At 31.8% G+C, this 17,299-nt stretch overlaps 2 protein-coding genes and 1 pseudogene across 2 annotated transcripts; all 3 read left to right on the top strand.

Annotated features, from left to right (window-relative positions):
* Positions 1 to 1,489: 1,489 nt before the first annotated feature.
* On the top strand, positions 1,490 to 2,493 carry LOC132255192 (uncharacterized; annotated as a pseudogene).
* A 2,343-nt stretch (positions 2,494 to 4,836) lies between these two features.
* On the top strand, positions 4,837 to 11,480 carry LOC100263719 (uncharacterized). The gene is made up of 6 exons (XM_010663455.3): positions 4,837 to 5,376; positions 6,167 to 6,669; positions 8,424 to 8,616; positions 9,185 to 9,249; positions 9,348 to 9,558; positions 10,918 to 11,480. The coding sequence occupies exons 1-6, from the start codon at positions 5,098 to 5,100 to the stop codon at positions 11,278 to 11,280; spliced, it is 1,614 nt and encodes a 537-aa protein (XP_010661757.1). The 5' UTR covers positions 4,837 to 5,097; the 3' UTR covers positions 11,281 to 11,480.
* Positions 11,481 to 13,561: 2,081 nt separating this feature from the next.
* On the top strand, positions 13,562 to 16,146 carry LOC100251698 (uncharacterized). The gene is made up of 6 exons (XM_010663458.3): positions 13,562 to 14,083; positions 14,182 to 14,729; positions 14,801 to 14,993; positions 15,078 to 15,142; positions 15,330 to 15,540; positions 15,615 to 16,146. Exons 1-6 carry the CDS (start codon positions 13,913 to 13,915, stop codon positions 15,972 to 15,974), a joined length of 1,548 nt encoding a protein of 515 aa, XP_010661760.1. The 5' UTR covers positions 13,562 to 13,912; the 3' UTR covers positions 15,975 to 16,146.
* Positions 16,147 to 17,299: the final 1,153 nt, after the last annotated feature.

Below are 17,299 nucleotides of genomic sequence, written 5' to 3'. Positions count from 1 at the left end.
TGAAACGATTTAAAGGATAAATTTTAAAAAGTTTATGATTTAGAGCTTAAAAAGCTATATTTATTGAACATTCAAAATTATTTAAATGGAAAATTAGAAAGCTCGATATTAGAAAAAAAAAATGTTAGGGGCCAAACTAATTTGCCAATTAATTCATACCAATTTTTTTTATTTTGATTAATTATATTTTCTTAATCCATTGATTTGGTTTGATTAGAAGTAGAATTAAAAATCAAATCAAATCCAACTTTGACCACCCTTCATGATATTTCAGTATGATACATTTTCCAATTTTTCAATACATAAATACTTTAGTATATTTTTTTATTTTTTTATATTAGTTATCTATATTTGATATTTCTTTTATTTGGTATATTCAAATTCATCGAGAAAATAAATCATTGTCCAATATGATTTAGATATATTACTTTAAATATTTATCCACCTTTTTATTTTGAAATATCTATTTCATCTGTATCCTCTTTCCAAATAATTTACATTTTACATCCTCCACAATTTTTTTTTTTTTTTTCTTTTTGTAAAATAACTTTTCTTTTTAAAATTTTTATTATCAAGAATTGTTCCTTCAATATGTTGAAATGAACAATTCTTAATAAAAAATATTAAAATTTATTAAAAGTAAAACTCAAATAGTGGGTCTGCAAGATCTTCTCATTATGACAACTAATAAAAATAAAAGCAAGAAGATTAAGAAAGCAAAACATCCTAGAGAGAAAAAGGAAATCAATAAAATAATTTACTATAGAAAAACCAAAATTAATTAATATGATTAGTTGTATATTTTTATTTTTATTTACTTTTGTTTATTTTAACTTTTAATATATTTTTTATACTCGTGTTCTCCTCTAAATTCTTGTGTATCATCTTCTCCATCGTGGGTAAGATCAATGGCTAGTGAAGCGAGATTTAACAGGGGGGTGAGGGGAACTTCATCAAATGTTTTCCATTTCTTTGTTATATTATCTATCATTATCCTTGTCTTACTCTATTGGACTCACCTTGTAAGTCTTTCTTGGTCCTCTTGTCCTTTGCTTCTCCTATTTCTTTGCACATTTTTTTGTTTTCTTCCCATCATGTCTTGTTCTTAATTGAACTCTAATAATCAATCATATCATGCTTGATCATAACATGCAATTTTTTTTATTTATTAAAATGATAAACCCTAATATCGAATAGAATTTCCGATATCATGTTGGTGATGAGTTGGTTTTCCAGCCTATGATGACTAGTTTTTCATATCAGAATTCGGCTCCAAACACAAAAAATCCAAGGATTTTCCCTAAGATCCTAGTAAATTGCACCATAGGGAACATGGCACAAGCATGCCCAGCCAATCATCCGATGACTAGTGTAACCGGGAAATTATCAGCAGAGGAATGTCCTGAGTACTTCAGATGGATCCAACAGAGAAAGGGGCGAAAGAAAATATCAATAATGCTTTATTTACATAAGACTTAATTTTAATACTATGTCGATTTCAATTGTCACATCTAGGCTAATAGGCCATGGTTAGAGTCATATCTAATCTAGGCTAATAGGCCATGGACACAAGCACATAACATTATTATATTTTTTCAGAACTGGGAAAAAGAATCCAAGGAGGGTTCAAGAACTCTAATCTAGCAGATCAATGCACCCACAGGTACTTCAATTTTCTCTCATTTCTTTTATGCTTTTTTCTTGAGAAAATTTTGAAATTTTCTCGTGGGCGATATTCACATGAAGGTACAAGATCTATGTAGAAGGATGGGGATGGTCTGTGAGTGAAAAATACGTCCTAGCATGCGACTCGATGACACTTCTGATAAAACCTTATCACCATGATTTCTTCACTAGGAGCATGGTGCCATTGCCGCACTACTGGCCCATTAGGCCTAGAAACAAGTGTAGAGATCTTAAATTTGCTGTTGAATGGGGTAACACTCACCCTGAAAAGGTAACCCGTGAAATCTTAGGTTATGTTTGCTTTGAAAGACACAAAAAAAAGTTAGAAAAAGAGGTGAAATGAATTAAAATAATTTGTTGATGTTAATTTTTTTTTTTTCCCTTTTTCTAAGAGCTGAACTTGGAAACGAAATTTTGTGAAATTGTGTACTTAGGCCCAGGAAATTGGTAAGGCAGGAAGCAACTTCATTCACCAAAGATGGATTTTGTGTATGACTACATGTTTCATCTGTTGAATGAGTACTCAAAGCTCTTGAAGTTCAAGCCAGCAGTACCGCCAGGAGCTGTCGAGCTCTGCTTGGAAACAATGGATTGCAGTGCAGACGCAGTGTTGCAGAAGTTTGTAATGGAATCCATGGTGAAGTGTCCTAGTGATTCAGCCCCATGTTCCATGCCTCCACCCTATAGTCCTGAGGCCCTCAGGGCTTTCCTGAACAAAAAGGAGAATTTAACAAGGCAAGTGGAGATGTGGGGGGATGCGTATTGGGAGAATCAAAATAAGCAGCTATAAAGCCTTCTCTTCTTTGTATGACGATTGAATATGAATTTTTCATCCTGCAATTTGTCTTCAATATATTGGGTCAACCAATGGATCATTTCAAAGAGTGATGTAAATCCCATTTTTCCTGATTTTGAAATAAAATTAATGAAATCATTGATTTGAAATAAATTTTCAAAGTGACGTATATAGTTCTAAAAATGTCAACAAATTGATGACAAAGTTAGGCACAAGGTATATGCTCTATTTTCACTTTTAAGGAAAACTATTCACATAACTTTGAATGCTTTTTATTGAGCTCGTGAAATAGTTAATCACAAAGCAATTGCTTGAATCTGAATCGTTGAAAGCACAAAATAAAATTTTATAGATGCTGATTCGATACCTTAGATTTTTTTTTTATAAATTTTTTAAAACTTGAACCATTAAAAGTGCATTATAAAATTTGAACCTGTTAAATAAGGATAAAGATAGATAAATCTAAGGTATAAATAAATAAGACCAAAATACAAAATATTATAAATTCATATTTAATACAAATAAATGACAGTTGAGTACAATGTAACGGTGTTTGAGTTTTACATGTGACACATCTAATTAATGTAATAAAACCCAATTCATAAATAAATAATTTAAAGTCCGTTAGAGTCTTGTCTTCATCAATATAGTCGATTCCATGTTTTTTTTTTTCAACACATGAACAAGAATATAATGCTTTTGTGCTTGAATGATAATTCTTTTCATAACATTCACTTTATTCTTCATGAATGTGAAATCAAATTAGATATTATTCAAAGCATGTTCTGATTCTAATTTTTTTGTTAAGCACAAATTTTATTCTTCTCTTTTGATTTTTTTATCAAGCAATGCTTTGGTTCCCATTCTTTAATGCCTCATTTTCCATACCAACAACATGACTATTAATACTAATATATTAGCTAAAAATTTCACACGACTGTCTCTTTCTTCTCTTCAAACATGATACAAGGAATAAATTCTCATTGAATTAAATTTTCTAAAAATATAAAAAATATCCTTTTCTTCAATAAGTATTTTCAAAAGTATAATTTCAAACATAAAATTCAATTGTACAATATTAGTTACAATTTTTTTTCCATCAATTAATAAATAATGTATTTTTCAAACAGACCCTTAAACTATATTTGGCTACCAAAAAATGAAAAATAAAATAAAATCAATAAATTATTTTTATATATATTTCTTCAAATTTATTTTATTTTAAATATAATTTATAGAAAGAAAGAGGTGAATTTTTTCCACGAAGGAAGCTTAGTATAGACCGTATAGGACGCAAGAACAGACCCAAAATCAAAGTCAATCCTAGTGGATGTGTTACATCTTCATCCTGTCAAGTCACTAACCACATCCTCTCGCTTCGAACACAGAATTCTAAGCCCCAAACTTCCATCTGGTACGATCCTACCCCACTTTTGATTCCTCCACAAATTCGCTGCCACGCCATCCCTAACACACCTCTCTCTTATTATGGCTATTTACCAAACGAGGCCTAACAAAAATAATTAATAATTACGTGTTATTAGGTCCAAATAATCAAGTAATATTTTTTTGACGTGTGAAATAAGAATTTGACCTAATTAAAAATAATTTTTTTTATTATATAATATTTTGACCCATATTTATTTGCAATATGATCATATGATAATATTTTCGGTAACGTCGGGCGCAAAGGTTGGTTTCACATTTTTAGAATTTTTAGTCCTTTCCAGCGAACAGTTCAAGCCGTCGCCTCCAAAATTGATAGAAAAATCAAGAGGTGACATATTTTAATGCAGAGCGGGTTCCAGTGCATTAATTAAAGATTAACAATTCAAATAAACTATGATCTAAAAAGAATCAAATCAACTGAACGTGATGGCACGACCGATTAATTTCTACATTACTTATACAAGTAATTAATCTTTATTATTTCCTTGATTAAACAAATATTTATAAATTAATATCAAACAATGAGTAGGTTGTGCCGAAGAGTCAAAAACCATACCCTCAACCATCAGTCTTTTTCATCATTTAGGACACGTAACTTCGTATTTGGAACCCACCTAACCAAATAATAATGATAATTAAAATCTCCTATATACATTACTCCCAGTAATCCAAGTTACATACACCATAAAAAAGGGTTTTATATCGGAATTTTGTACCTTAATTATATTGTTCGATCAATGACGTTATTAATTAAGCTTTTAAAATCATGATTTTAAGTTTAATTTATGCTTTTAATTACGATCGAAAATAAATCATTCTGTTATTATACGAGCATGTATAGATATTTATGATCATCTTGTCTTACCTAGTATTGTATTATTCTTTGGTCGTTTTCATGTGAAACCAAAGGGTTAATTAAAAAGAAAAAGAGCTTTAAATAAGGGCTCATGCTCTTAGAAAAGTCAATCAGAGCTTTAATGGTAAACACCAAGATATCTCCTTTTGGGCCTTTCAACTTAGCTTTCTTCTTCGTCCTTCTCCCCATTCATCAGTCTTTGTTTTCAATATGCACCACGCATACACAGCCACAGGGTGAACGCCCATCAATAAAGAACTTTTCTTCTTCTTGTTTTTAAAACTAAATCTTGGTATATCTGAGGCTAAGCATGGCGGCATCAAAGGCTGACTATGAGGCTGTGGCCCATGAGGAATTGCAGAAAGAAGAAGAAGGAGGAGGAGGAGGAGGAGGAGGAGGAGGAGAACAGGAAGAAAGTGTTGATGAAGGAGGAGTTGAACATGGGTTTTGGTCGCATGGAAGCAAACTGTTGAGTGATCTTCCAGAGAGTGTCGGGAGGCAGTTCAAGAGGGGGGCTTCAACTACTGTTCCTCTCTTCTTTGTTCTTCTCTTCATCGGTGCCTTCTTCTTCATTCGCTGGTTTGATGTTGTGAGTCTTTCTTGATTTTCTCTTCTCTTCATCGTCTTCTCTGCAATATTGCAAGATTTTTTTTTTTCTTTTCTTTTTTCTTTTTGTTTACTGATTATTGTAATATGGATTAAGTTAGTAGTTGGTTCGGCTACGTTTGGTAGATTAATTTAATCGGGCATGCTTGGTTTTTTGAAATTGCCTAGGAAAGAGAGAGAGAAGAAAAATCCATGGATGCATGAGAAAAAAAAAAAAAAAAAAACCCAATCGATTTTCCTTTTAATTTTCTTTTAATAGAGACGAGAAAATTTTCGTGCACAACTAAATCAAAGAATACTTCTTTATGGTTTTTTTTAGATATATATATTTCAAGAACAATGGGTTGGGAGGAAAAGTTTTGTTTGGAGGCCTAGAATCCTGGGGTTTGACTAGCGTATTTGTTAGGTACATGTTTTTAATTGGATGACTGCCACGTACCAAACACTGTTCCATGATTTGGTTTGATAATATTTTTGTAAAACCTTTTTTTCTCATGGGCTCCAAATTAGCATTGAGAGAGAGTCAAATAATAATAATAATAAAAATAAAATATTGACAATAGGATGACATGAATTGTATTGGTTATAGAAGCACATCATGTTGGAGGTGGAGGGCATAGGGGCATGCTTGGGGTCTTTTACCATCTTGCCCCGTCAGACTAAATAATTTGAGGTTATTTTGTTAATGCAAGATTGAAGGAGGAAAGATAATTTGGAGATTCTTTTCATCCGACCAATGACAGACTAAAGAACCTTGTCCATTCTTTTTCCAGTCCCTTTTCTCAGGAACCTCTCTAGAGAAAGCCTTTAGCACCTTCCAAACAACCGAAGAAAACTGCACCAAGGAAAACACAACATGCTCAACCAAACAGCACCCACTCTCCGGTAATGCATGCCCGGACTACTTCCGGTGGATCTACGAGGATCTCCGGCCATGGGCGGAGACCGGAATCACCCAAGAGATGATGGAAGCAGCGAAGGACCCAGCATTCTTCAGGCTAGTGATATTGGACGGAAAGGTTTACATGGAGAAATACAAGGGGGCTTTTCAGACAAGGGACGTGTTCACCATATGGGGGATTCTGCAGCTTCTGAAGTTGTATCCGGGGAAGGTGCCGGACTTGGAACTGATGTTTGAGTGTGGAGACCGGCCGAGGATCAAGGCAACTGACTATGGAGGACGAAAAGGGAAGAAGAAGGTGCCGCCTTTGTTTCACTACTGCGCAAGTGATGACACCTTGGATATTGTCTTCCCGGATTGGTCCTTTTGGGGTTGGTAATGCCTTCTCAACTCTACGCTTTTCTTTCTTTTCTCTTTATGGTTCACAATTTGTTTTGTTTTTTCAGATGTTAGAATGTGGGTGTTTGTGGGTTTTTGTTTTTTTGTTTCTGTTTTTTGTGTTTTTTGCGTGTGGGTGTGGTGTTGTGTCTCTATCATTCCTTGTTGCAATTTGTGTGTCAGCATGTTACAACATATGTTATTCGTTTAGCGTCTTTGACTTTTAGGTGTGGGTTAGGATTTTTTGAATTTTATAAAAATAGGATATTTTTACAAATAATTTTTTATTTGTTAGCTTTTAGATATAAATAAAGGATAGATTTAGTAATATATTTTATAGTTTTTAAAAGGAAAATATATAAATTTAATGAAAAATTAGTTTCAATGATTTAATTGCCAAACTTTTGTTAATCCTTTAGATATATATTTGGGTATCTGAAAATTTGAGGAAAAATAAAAGACAGAGAAAATAGATAAAAAAAAAAAATTAAATCTATCTACTTCAAATTTATTTCATTTGTTTATTGAAAATAAAAGAATTTGAAAATACATAGATTTTTAATTAACTTTTTTTTTTTTAATATTTTTGAGAAAGCAAAATTTTGTTAACAATTTTATTACCTTTCCATTTATCCACATCAACTATTTTTAATTCTAAGTAGACATTAATTTCTTCTATTAGAAAATTTATTTTAAAGGACATTTATTAAATTGGATTATTTTTCAAATGTATCAAAATGTTATTATTTTCAACACTTTGGCATGGATTTTCTTAAACATGTTCATTATTTTCATTTTTTTATTTTTTATTTTATTTTTATAAAAAAAATCTGTTTTTTAGCATTTGATTTATATGGGTAAGGCCTATAAAACACAAAAATGTTAATTTTAAATTTTTAAATAAAAATTAGACTTAAAATTGATTTGATCATAAAACAGACATTATGGAAATATTCTTAAATTTTAATTTTAAATATTTGGTATTTTATTGGTTGTATAAATATACAAAAAGGTTAGTTATAAAAAATAAAATATACTGGTTTGATTCTAGTAGATAGATAGATAGATACAAAATTATTAGTAAAGTAAACTTACATCAGAATAATTAATATTAAAAAATAGATTAACGACAAATTAGAGGAAGACTGAATTACAATTCTACCCTCATAGTAGTTTCTTAAAATTATGATAGTCCCTGGAGTTTTATGTATTTAAAGGAGTAGGTGGTAGCCCCGCACGTGCTTTGTTCACTTCGGGTTCGGTTTCACCTAAACTTCTCAATCCTCTGTTTGGTTCTTTATTCTCTATCCTTTGTTTGGTTCTAGAGTGTTTCTATTTAAAGTGTTTTAAGCATGGAAGTGTTTTTAAAAAATAATGTTTGACAATTAGGAAACATTTTCAACTTTTCTAATATTTGAAATTTTTTTTTATCACACCAATCTAAAATATATACATAGAAAGTATTATAAGTAATATTTTAATATTATAAATAATTTTTAAATTTTTTAAAAATATTACTTAAATTTTATCAAACATCTAAACTAAAACGCTTGCTATAATTACTGTCAAATAGACTTAAAAATCAAGAAAAATTCATAAAAAAATGACATAATGATACTAAAAAGACTTTTCTCGTGATTTAAACTTCTTTTTTATAATTTTTTTGGTAATCAAATTTGAGAGAAATTTTATGACTTTTCCCTACTCTTATTTTGTAATATATATGGGTCAATTCCATTATGGACATGCAGGCCAGAGATAAACATAAAACCATGGAATTCCTTGAGAAAGGAACTAGAAGAAGGCAACAACAGAACCAAGTGGATGGATAGAGAACCCTATGCTTATTGGAAAGGCAACATCAGAACTAGTGGAAATAGACAGGCACTTTTCAAATGTAGACCCTCAAACAACCATGATTGGAATGCTCGCGTATATGACATGGTAATAACTTGTTATTCTACGACTATTATTTTTCATATTCTAATTAGGATTTGATAATGGTTTGGGATTTTTATTTTTTTATTATTATATTGAGAAGGTGACATCAATCATAAATAGGAATAGCATAAAAAATTATTCGGGCTGAATCCTCATCTAATGGATAGAGAATTAGAAATTAAATATTAAATATGAATTATAATATAGGGAATGGGGGTCAGCGCTACATTGGATACTTATCCACATTGTGACCATTTGTGGTCCTCGACCCACCTAATTTAGGATAGGAAACAATACAAAGATGGAGAAAGAATTATACATCGGAAAAAGACGGGGGTTCTATTTGGCCTGGCCCACCTCATTTACATATGAAGTCATGCGTACATTTTAATCGTATTATTTCATATGTCACATTTCATTGTTTTGTACCTTGATTTCATTATTTTATACTATGATTCGATTTTTCATGTTCAATAAACCAAACTTTATCATACCTTTAAATGGTAAGATTAAAAATTTCATATGGTACCAACTTTATGAATATTTGGTATTAACTTTTATGTGTTTTTAGGATTGGGGACGGGAGTCTCACGAAGGGTTTAAAGATTCGAATTTGGCAAGCCAATGCACTCATAAGTGAGTAATCAAATTAATTTTGAATTTCATCCTCATTTCCTTTTCTTCTGTGGGCCATTTTTTTTTTTTTCCTTATTGGTTCGATTAAAGTAATGTAGGTACAAGATTTATATGGAAGGAATTGCTTGGTCAGTTAGTGAAAAATATATTCTGGCCTGTGATTCTATGAGCCTGGTTCCAAGGTCTCGTTACTATGATTTCTTCACCAGAAGCTTGCAGCCAACAATCCACTACTGGCCCATACAACAGAATGATATCTGCAGATCTGTTAAGTATGCTGTGGATTGGGGCAACAAGCATCCACAAAAGGTAAATTAATTTATATATCTTTCTATACCTAAGGAGTTGAGGCCTTTGATGGGGGCGACTACATAAATTAAAGAGCGACTTCATTATTAAAATTAATTATTTGGACACAACATTTTATAATTATTCTAAGGTTTTATGATAACCCACATCAATTAGGAGAATAAATTCCTCAATTTATATATATAAAGATTTTTTCATAATCGTATAGACTCATTTCAAAGATACGAGACTGATAGACTTAAGCGAATAATATTTATATAAAAAGAAGTTGATTGCTATAGTTTTTTTTTTTTAATTAGTAGTAACAAAAAATGCATCAATTTGTCACCATCAATAACACGATACCCAACAAATAATGGTTAATGTAGAGAAGTTTTTAGTAATTAGGGTTACGCCTTTGGTTTAATCAACTTTATATTATATTGTTAGTTCATTATGTAATAGTTGAAGCTTTTGAATCAATTAAAAGTTTAATATAAGATCAAAGTCTAGTTTTCAAAGCAATGTGAATAATAGTTAAAGCAATGTGAAAATGAGGAGTTTTTAATTTATAGATTGAAAATTTCTTTTGTTTGTAATATTTGATTTTGGACTAAGTCGATTGTAGATGAATGGCCTTTTCCTTTAATCATTTTTTTTTTATTGGTTGGGTTTTAGTTGAGGACTAGTGATTTTTTGTATCCCATCTTCTTTTTGTTCTTACTTTTGGACGCCTCTTATATACTTCTGTATGCTTTGGACCCAACCTTAAGGTACCATTTTTTCTAATATATTTTTTCTCTGTGTGTTTACTTATTAAAAAAAAAAAAGGATGTTGTTTAACCCATTACATTATCAATCCAATATTTAATTAAGAGGGTGTTTGTTTTTAGGCTTTAGGTTATTTGTATTTTTACGTTTTCATAACTTATTATAAATTTTTTGTTGAATAGAAAATGTTAAAATATTTAATTTTTTCTTTACTTTTTTAACGTTTAATATAAATAAAATTCTACAAAAACGACAACTTAATACTTGACACTATTAAGTACTATTTAATTTTAAATTTTATTTAGAATTAAGTAAAAAAACAAACACCACCTAAGTTTAACTTTTGGATAAGTTAATAGCTTAATATAGTATCATAGCTTAGGTTTTTTAGAGGCCGAAATTTTAACTAATCATCTTCACAAAACATTTTCCCTATTTATTATCTACCCGTTTAAACTGTCAAGTCAATTAATAACTAAAACCCGGATCAATCATAGGAAGAAAAACTTACGAAATTGATCTAATTTTTGTTTTTATGTTAGTAAGATGGCACTTCTCATACAAATTGCTAATTCTTTGTTTTCTAACCACATTCTAATCATCTTGCAGGCACAAAAGATAGGTAAGGCTGCAAGCAACTTTGTTCTAGAGGAGCTCAAGATGAATTATGTGTATGATTACATGTTTCATCTCTTATCTGAATATGCCAAGCTCTTCAAATATAAGCCAACAGTACCTCCAGGAGCCATTGAAATTGTGCCAGAGACAATGGCCAACACTGGGGGAGACTTAGAGAAGATTTATAAGAATGAAAGCTCAGTAAAAGGCCCTGCAACCACAAGCCCATGCACCATGCCTCCTCCCTATGATCCCAAAGCTCTTAAAGCTTTTCTCAAGAGGAAAGACAAAGTGACCCGTAAAGTGGAGAAGTTGGAAGCAAGTGGAAATCTTAATAAAGACATCTCCCCCTAAATTCTGAATGGGGGAAGGCCAATTTTTGTAAATCATGTTGTCTAAGTATACATTTTCCATTATTTTGGTTGTGAAGAAGGGGGATTAATCACATATTCACACCAGCCAAACAAAGATAATGAGGGTATGCATGTCAAAGCTTACTCATTTATAGGTTTTGTTAATTCTCTTATTAACAATAAATCTTTGAATTTATCTCACTTTTATGAGTCATATAACTTTAATATCTCTAATTTTCTCTATGTGAATTGTTGTTGTTGTTGTTAGGCTAAAGAAAGAGTAGCAATTTTAAACTCGAAAACATGTTCGTAAAATTTTGATAATTTATTCTCAAAATATGGTATGTTCTGATAATATAATTTAATTGTTTTCATTTATTTTCTTAAATATTTAAAAAAAATATTATATAAATATAAAAAATGATTGAAAATAAAATATTATAAATAGAAGTTATTTTTAAAAAATATTTAAAAACACAAAATAAATTGATAATAGATTTTTTTTTTTTTAGAAAATACCATATACCAATTTTTGAAAATTGTTTTTAAAATTGTTCCCCAACAAGCCTAAGCATTTGCCAACAATAAATTTTGAGCATAATTTTTAATTATTTCAAAAATAAAATTGTGTCAAATATAAAAAATGGTTTTTTTTTTACTTATTCTTGGTAAATGTGATATGCACTAATGTACAATACAATTTTTTTTAAGTACTTTTATATTTTCAATTGTTACTCAATACAATTTTTTTTAAGTACTTTTATATTTTCAATTGTTACTCAAGTCTTCCATTAAAAAAAAAAAAAAACAATTAAAATACCTTAAATTTGTTCTAAAAAAACAACTCATTTACAGAAATAATTTTCAAAAACCTGATTTTTATATATATATAAAAATTATAAACATGCTTTTTTAGTTTTTAATAAAAAAATTCTAAATTCGGATCAAGATGAGAAATTCATTTTAGCATGTTGACTTAATTATCTTGCTCACAAACCCTCTCATTACTGCAATTTCTTCATTGAAGGTTTGGTACTAGAAAGAGGCGCAGACATCATAAATCTTGCAGTGGAATACAGTCATAATCAACCTGTGGGCATGGTTGATGCCAATTAATGAAGCATTACTAATCCATTAATACCTGAAATAAGTGCAGACATTCTTGAATGGTTGGAAGAAGACACCAGAAATTCATGAAATGTCGGTAGTTAAATTTTATGAAAATATTACAGAAATTTTTTTTTTTTAATGAGATGAAAAATTAATAAATTATGTAATAATTGTCTGTTGTTCTAAATATTTCTTAAATAGTCAGAGCCTATTTAATATTGATGTTGTTGGGTTAATGTGTAACCATTATTTATTCATATCATGAATTAATGTTCTCTAAATAAACATGAAATTATTTTTCTTCTCGCTAAAATAAAATGTTTTAATATACGAATATAAATCATTGAGAAAATAATAAACCATTTTCCTTGATGGAAGAACAAGTTATTCCTTTAACGTTTCAATCTTCACATTTTTCATTGCTTTCAATCTCCTTTCCTCCATCTAAGCTCAAACCCACTCATGATTTCTTTTCTTGTTCATGAAAAATTCAAACCTAGTTCATGCTGATAATGTGGCTCTTCCCTTTTTCTTCTCTCATCCTCACATTTCCATGTTTTTCATGTTTGCTTCTTTCCTCTACACAAGAATACCTTTCACATTTTGGGTAAACAAGTTTAATTTGAAGAAAAATATTATAGTATCAATTCGATATCATAACTAAGATATAATCCTATGATCGTTTAAATGAATGATAAAATTTGAATTTTAAAATCAGACATATATGAGATTAGAGAACAAATAAAAGTAAATTTGATGTGACATTTTTCTATTGATATTTATTTTTTAGCACGATTATGAAAAATAGTCATTCAATAACTAGTTAATCTATTTTTAAATTATTTTTTAAATAAATTTACATACAATTAGAAATATTCATTTATCAATCTTAATGCAAAAAAAAAAAAAAAAAAAAAATTAATAAGGGATTAAATCAAAGATGTCTTTAAAAAGGGGGAGTGAAGTTGATTTTGTTTCGAAATAAATGGAATTAACAACCCCCATAACCTATTGTTAGAAGTGACATCTAAGCATTGAATATTAGTGCAGCCGTTGCCGTCCATATATTTTTGTTTAAATTAAGCCTTCTTTAATCTTATTATCCTCTTAAATTTCAATTTATTTTCTTATTTTGGCTTTTTTTTAAAAAAAAATATTTTAGTTTTAATTCAATTCAAAACAGGATGGTCTAGCTGCTTAACTGTCAAAACAGGAACCAGCGGGCCTTTTCAAATGTTGTATTGAATTGATGAAAAACCCCACTCCAGGATTTAAATCAAGGAAAATTCCATGCATTGAATTGATGAAAAAATGCACCCTCTTTTATGCAAATTTTCCAGGTCAAAAACCTTAAGGGAAACCCCATAATTCACACTGTTTTTGTCTTCTCCTCCTCCTCCTTCTGGGCTTTTTCTTCTTCTATGGCCATGGAGGCTATCATGGAAGATAAATGGTGATTTCTCTTTTTCTTGTCTCGACATTGAAGTAGGAGAAGGGTGGTCATCTTGGATAAGAAGAAGGCAATGAAGGAGGCTGTTGGTAATGAGAAGTTGCCTCATATGGGAGACAATGTCCATGCATTTCATGGAGCTGGGTTGCCTGGTCTCTTCAAGAAAAGTTACACCATGAATGTTTCTGTCTTCTTCATCATTCTCCTCATCGGCACCTTCCTTTCGACCCGGTGGAGCGGTGTTGTAAGTTGCCATTTCCCCCTGCATTTCTCTCCATTATCCCATAATGCATGCCTCCTTCATTACACCATACAAAATTAGGCTAAGAGCTGTTTTTTCAGTCTATTGTTACAGGAGATTCCTTTAGGACAGCTTGGAATTATAGGAGTTCAACGAAGCCCCATTATAAAAGATTTGAGTACTCAATGAATTGCAGTGAGGGAAATATGACAAAGACCTGCCCAGTTACTCTTCTGACAACATTTGAGCCAAGCAACCTCTCCACCGGGACCTGCCCAGAATACTTCCGGTGGATCTACGAAGATTTGAAGCCGTGGACGGAGACGGGAATAACGAGGGACATGGTGGAAAGAGCGAAAACCCCAGCACATATTAGGGTTGTTGTGGTGGATGGCAAGGTCTATACGGAGAAGTACAAGTGGGTGTTTCAGACTAGAGATGTGTTCACCATATGGGGCATTCTGCAGGTGCTGAGGATGTATCCTGGGAAGCTGCCGGACTTCGATTTGATGTTCGAATGTGGCGACAAACCGGTGATCAAGAAACATGACTACCAAGGGCTTAATGCCACTGCACCTCCATTGTTTCATTACTGTGGAGATGATGAAACACTTGATATCGTCTTCCCGGATTGGTCATTTTGGGGATGGTAAGCCTTCTAACATTGATCTCTTGCGATGGTTTTCTGAAGATTAGGCAATTTCACATTTGGTTATGCAGGCCAGAGATCCGCATAAAGCCATGGAGCACCTTGAGAAAGGACCTGAGAGAAGGCAACAACAAAACCAAGTGGGTGGATAGAGAGCCCTATGCTTATTGGAAAGGCAACTTCAAAATGGGCGTAACCAGACATGAGCTTTCCAAATGCAGTAAGACCAATGAACAAGATTGGAATGCTCGAATTTATAACATGGTTACGCATCTTAATCACTTTCCCAATTTTCTCAGTAATAGTACCGCATAAAATAAGTGCTGATCATAGCTAGAAAATTTGCAGGACTGGCTCCAAGAGATGCAAAATGGATTCAAGAGTGCAGATTTATCGACCCAATGCACTCATAAGTGAGTAACCAATAGGGCTGCAACTTGGGTGCATCTAACCCACCCAACCCGTGCCCAATCTTCTAACGCTGGGTTGGAGTGGACAAGGTGTTAACCTTAAATTGGATCATTTACCAAGTCTCCTTTCCTTTTCTTTTTTTTCTCTCTTTTCATGGCCCTTTTTTTTACTTTGGCTCAACTGATCCAGATACAAGATTTATGCGGAGGGAGCTGCATGGTCAGTTAGTGAAAAATACATTCTAGCTTGTGATTCTGTGACCCTGCTTGTCAAGCCTCAATACTATGATTTCTTCACAAGAAGTTTACAGCCTCTGGTCCATTACTGGCCTATAAAACTCAAGGACATGTGCAAATCCATCAAATTTGCCACTGAATGGTGTAATAACCATACACAAAAGGTGACAAACAAAGATTTTTTAAGAGAACAACTCAACATCTTGCTCTGATTTCTAACCTTGAAGCCACCTGACAGGCACACGAGATAAGGAATGCAGGGAGCAGCTTCGTCCAAGAGGAGCTAAGGATGAAATTTGTGTATGATTACATGTTCCATCTGTTGTCGGCTTATGCAAAGCTGTTTAAATACAAGCCAACTGTGCCTCCAGGGGCTGTGGAGGTCTGCCCAGAGACGATGGTTTGCCCTGTGAAAGGGTTACAGAAGAAGTACAAGATCCAAAGCATGGTGAAGAGTCCTTCTGATACGGGTCCATGCGTCATGCCTCCTCCATATGATCCCGCAGAACTCAGAGATATGCTTGAGAGGAAAGACCATGTAATGAAGCAAGTGGAGATGTTGGAGGAGGGTTCATTGAAAAATCTGAAGGCAAAATGACCAAATTTTGTAAATGATGGCATGAGAAAAGAGCTCCCTTGTGCCTGTCTCTTGTTATTTTTTTCTTAGGAAACAAACAGAGAATAATAGTTTGAACTTTTACCAGGACTCAATTTTCTCATTCGTAGGCATTAATGTTAACTGATAGACGGATTAACAAATCTTTCATATATTTTCACCCTCTGCATATCATCTAAATTCAGTTTACTGATGTTTCCTCTTTCACTGCTTCTATGAACATCCCAACTTCTATCAATAAACTCCTGAGAAAGTGATTGCTAGGAAGAGAAAATTTATGATTATTGTTGGGACGTCATTTGTTTGTTTGGCTCTGATCAGCCGTACCACCGGGACTAGCCGGAATGGGCCGGACCAGAGTGGCCTCCCCAAGTCGAATCCTGGGGAGGCCACTCTGGTCCGGCCCATTCCGGCTAGTCCCGGTGGTACGGCTGATCAGGGCCAAACAAACAAATGACGTCCTAACAATTATAACTCAACTTTTATACATGAATAAATTATCTTTTCCATCTATGTACCAATTGAGTAATTCATGGGATTCACTTCAACTCTGTTTGGCACATGGGAAACAAGTACTTGCCATGAATTTTTATTTTTTTTTCTTTGGTTTTTTTATTCTAGCTTACTTTCTTGAAAAGAGAGACTGGATGCGTTGAATTGATGAAACAACTGCATAGAAAACCAAACTAAAGACATATAAATTTTTATGTAAAAAAAAAAAAATTGCAATAAATCTTATTTTTATGGGGAAAAAAAAAGATTTTTTTAGAGAGGAAGGTTATACTCACGGAGACAAATATTTTTTCACAAGATTTTGAAATAATAGCTCCATTTTTTTTAATGATATCATTAAAAAAATGTAGCTATTATTTTAATTAGATGTCGTTGCTGAAGTTTTATAATTAAAAAATATATATTAAAAAAAGGTCGATGGCAAAATCGTCCCTAATTCAAGTACCTCAAACAAATTTCTAATTAGTATACACAAATTTAAATTAACAAAAATTTTATAGGAAAATTATATAAGAAATTATTTGTCATAAATCCTTGTCATCGTTACATTTTATTTTTTGCTATGAATACAAAACTCATGTCAAAATCTTATGAAAAATTATTTGTCATAAATATATATGTTATTAAAAAAAAATAGATTTATAGGCAAAATCATCTATAGTTCAATCAGATTAGACAAATTTCTAACGGGCTTACACAAATTTAAATTAACAAAAATTTTATAAGAAAACAAATCATCGTTATGATTACATCTTATTTTTTGCCATGAATACAAAATTCATATCAAAATCTTA

This window comes from Vitis vinifera, chromosome 15 (genome assembly GCF_030704535.1).
Source record: "Vitis vinifera cultivar Pinot Noir 40024 chromosome 15, ASM3070453v1".
NCBI lineage: Eukaryota > Viridiplantae > Streptophyta > Magnoliopsida > Vitales > Vitaceae > Vitis > Vitis vinifera.
Note: the sequence above shows the minus strand (reverse complement) of the source record. Positions and strands in the feature narration are given on the sequence as shown.

What these genes read in the sequence shown, in the direction of transcription:
- LOC100263719 (XM_010663455.3), top strand. Translation starts at nt 5,098, where the DNA reads ATGGCGGCATCAAAGGCTGACTATGAGGCTGTGGCCCATGAGGAATTG. An exon ending in GCAAGCCAATGCACTCATAA is followed by an intron (nt 9,250 to 9,347) that starts GTGAGTAATCAA and finishes AAAGTAATGTAG; the next exon opens with GTACAAGATTTATATGGAAG. An exon ending in GCAACAAGCATCCACAAAAG is followed by an intron (nt 9,559 to 10,917) that starts GTAAATTAATTT and finishes ATCATCTTGCAG; the next exon opens with GCACAAAAGATAGGTAAGGC.
- LOC100251698 (XM_010663458.3), top strand. Translation starts at nt 13,913, where the DNA reads ATGAAGGAGGCTGTTGGTAATGAGAAGTTGCCTCATATGGGAGACAAT. An exon ending in CGACCCGGTGGAGCGGTGTT is followed by an intron (nt 14,084 to 14,181) that starts GTAAGTTGCCAT and finishes CTGTTTTTTCAG; the next exon opens with TCTATTGTTACAGGAGATTC. An exon ending in GATTGGTCATTTTGGGGATG is followed by an intron (nt 14,730 to 14,800) that starts GTAAGCCTTCTA and finishes TTGGTTATGCAG; the next exon opens with GCCAGAGATCCGCATAAAGC.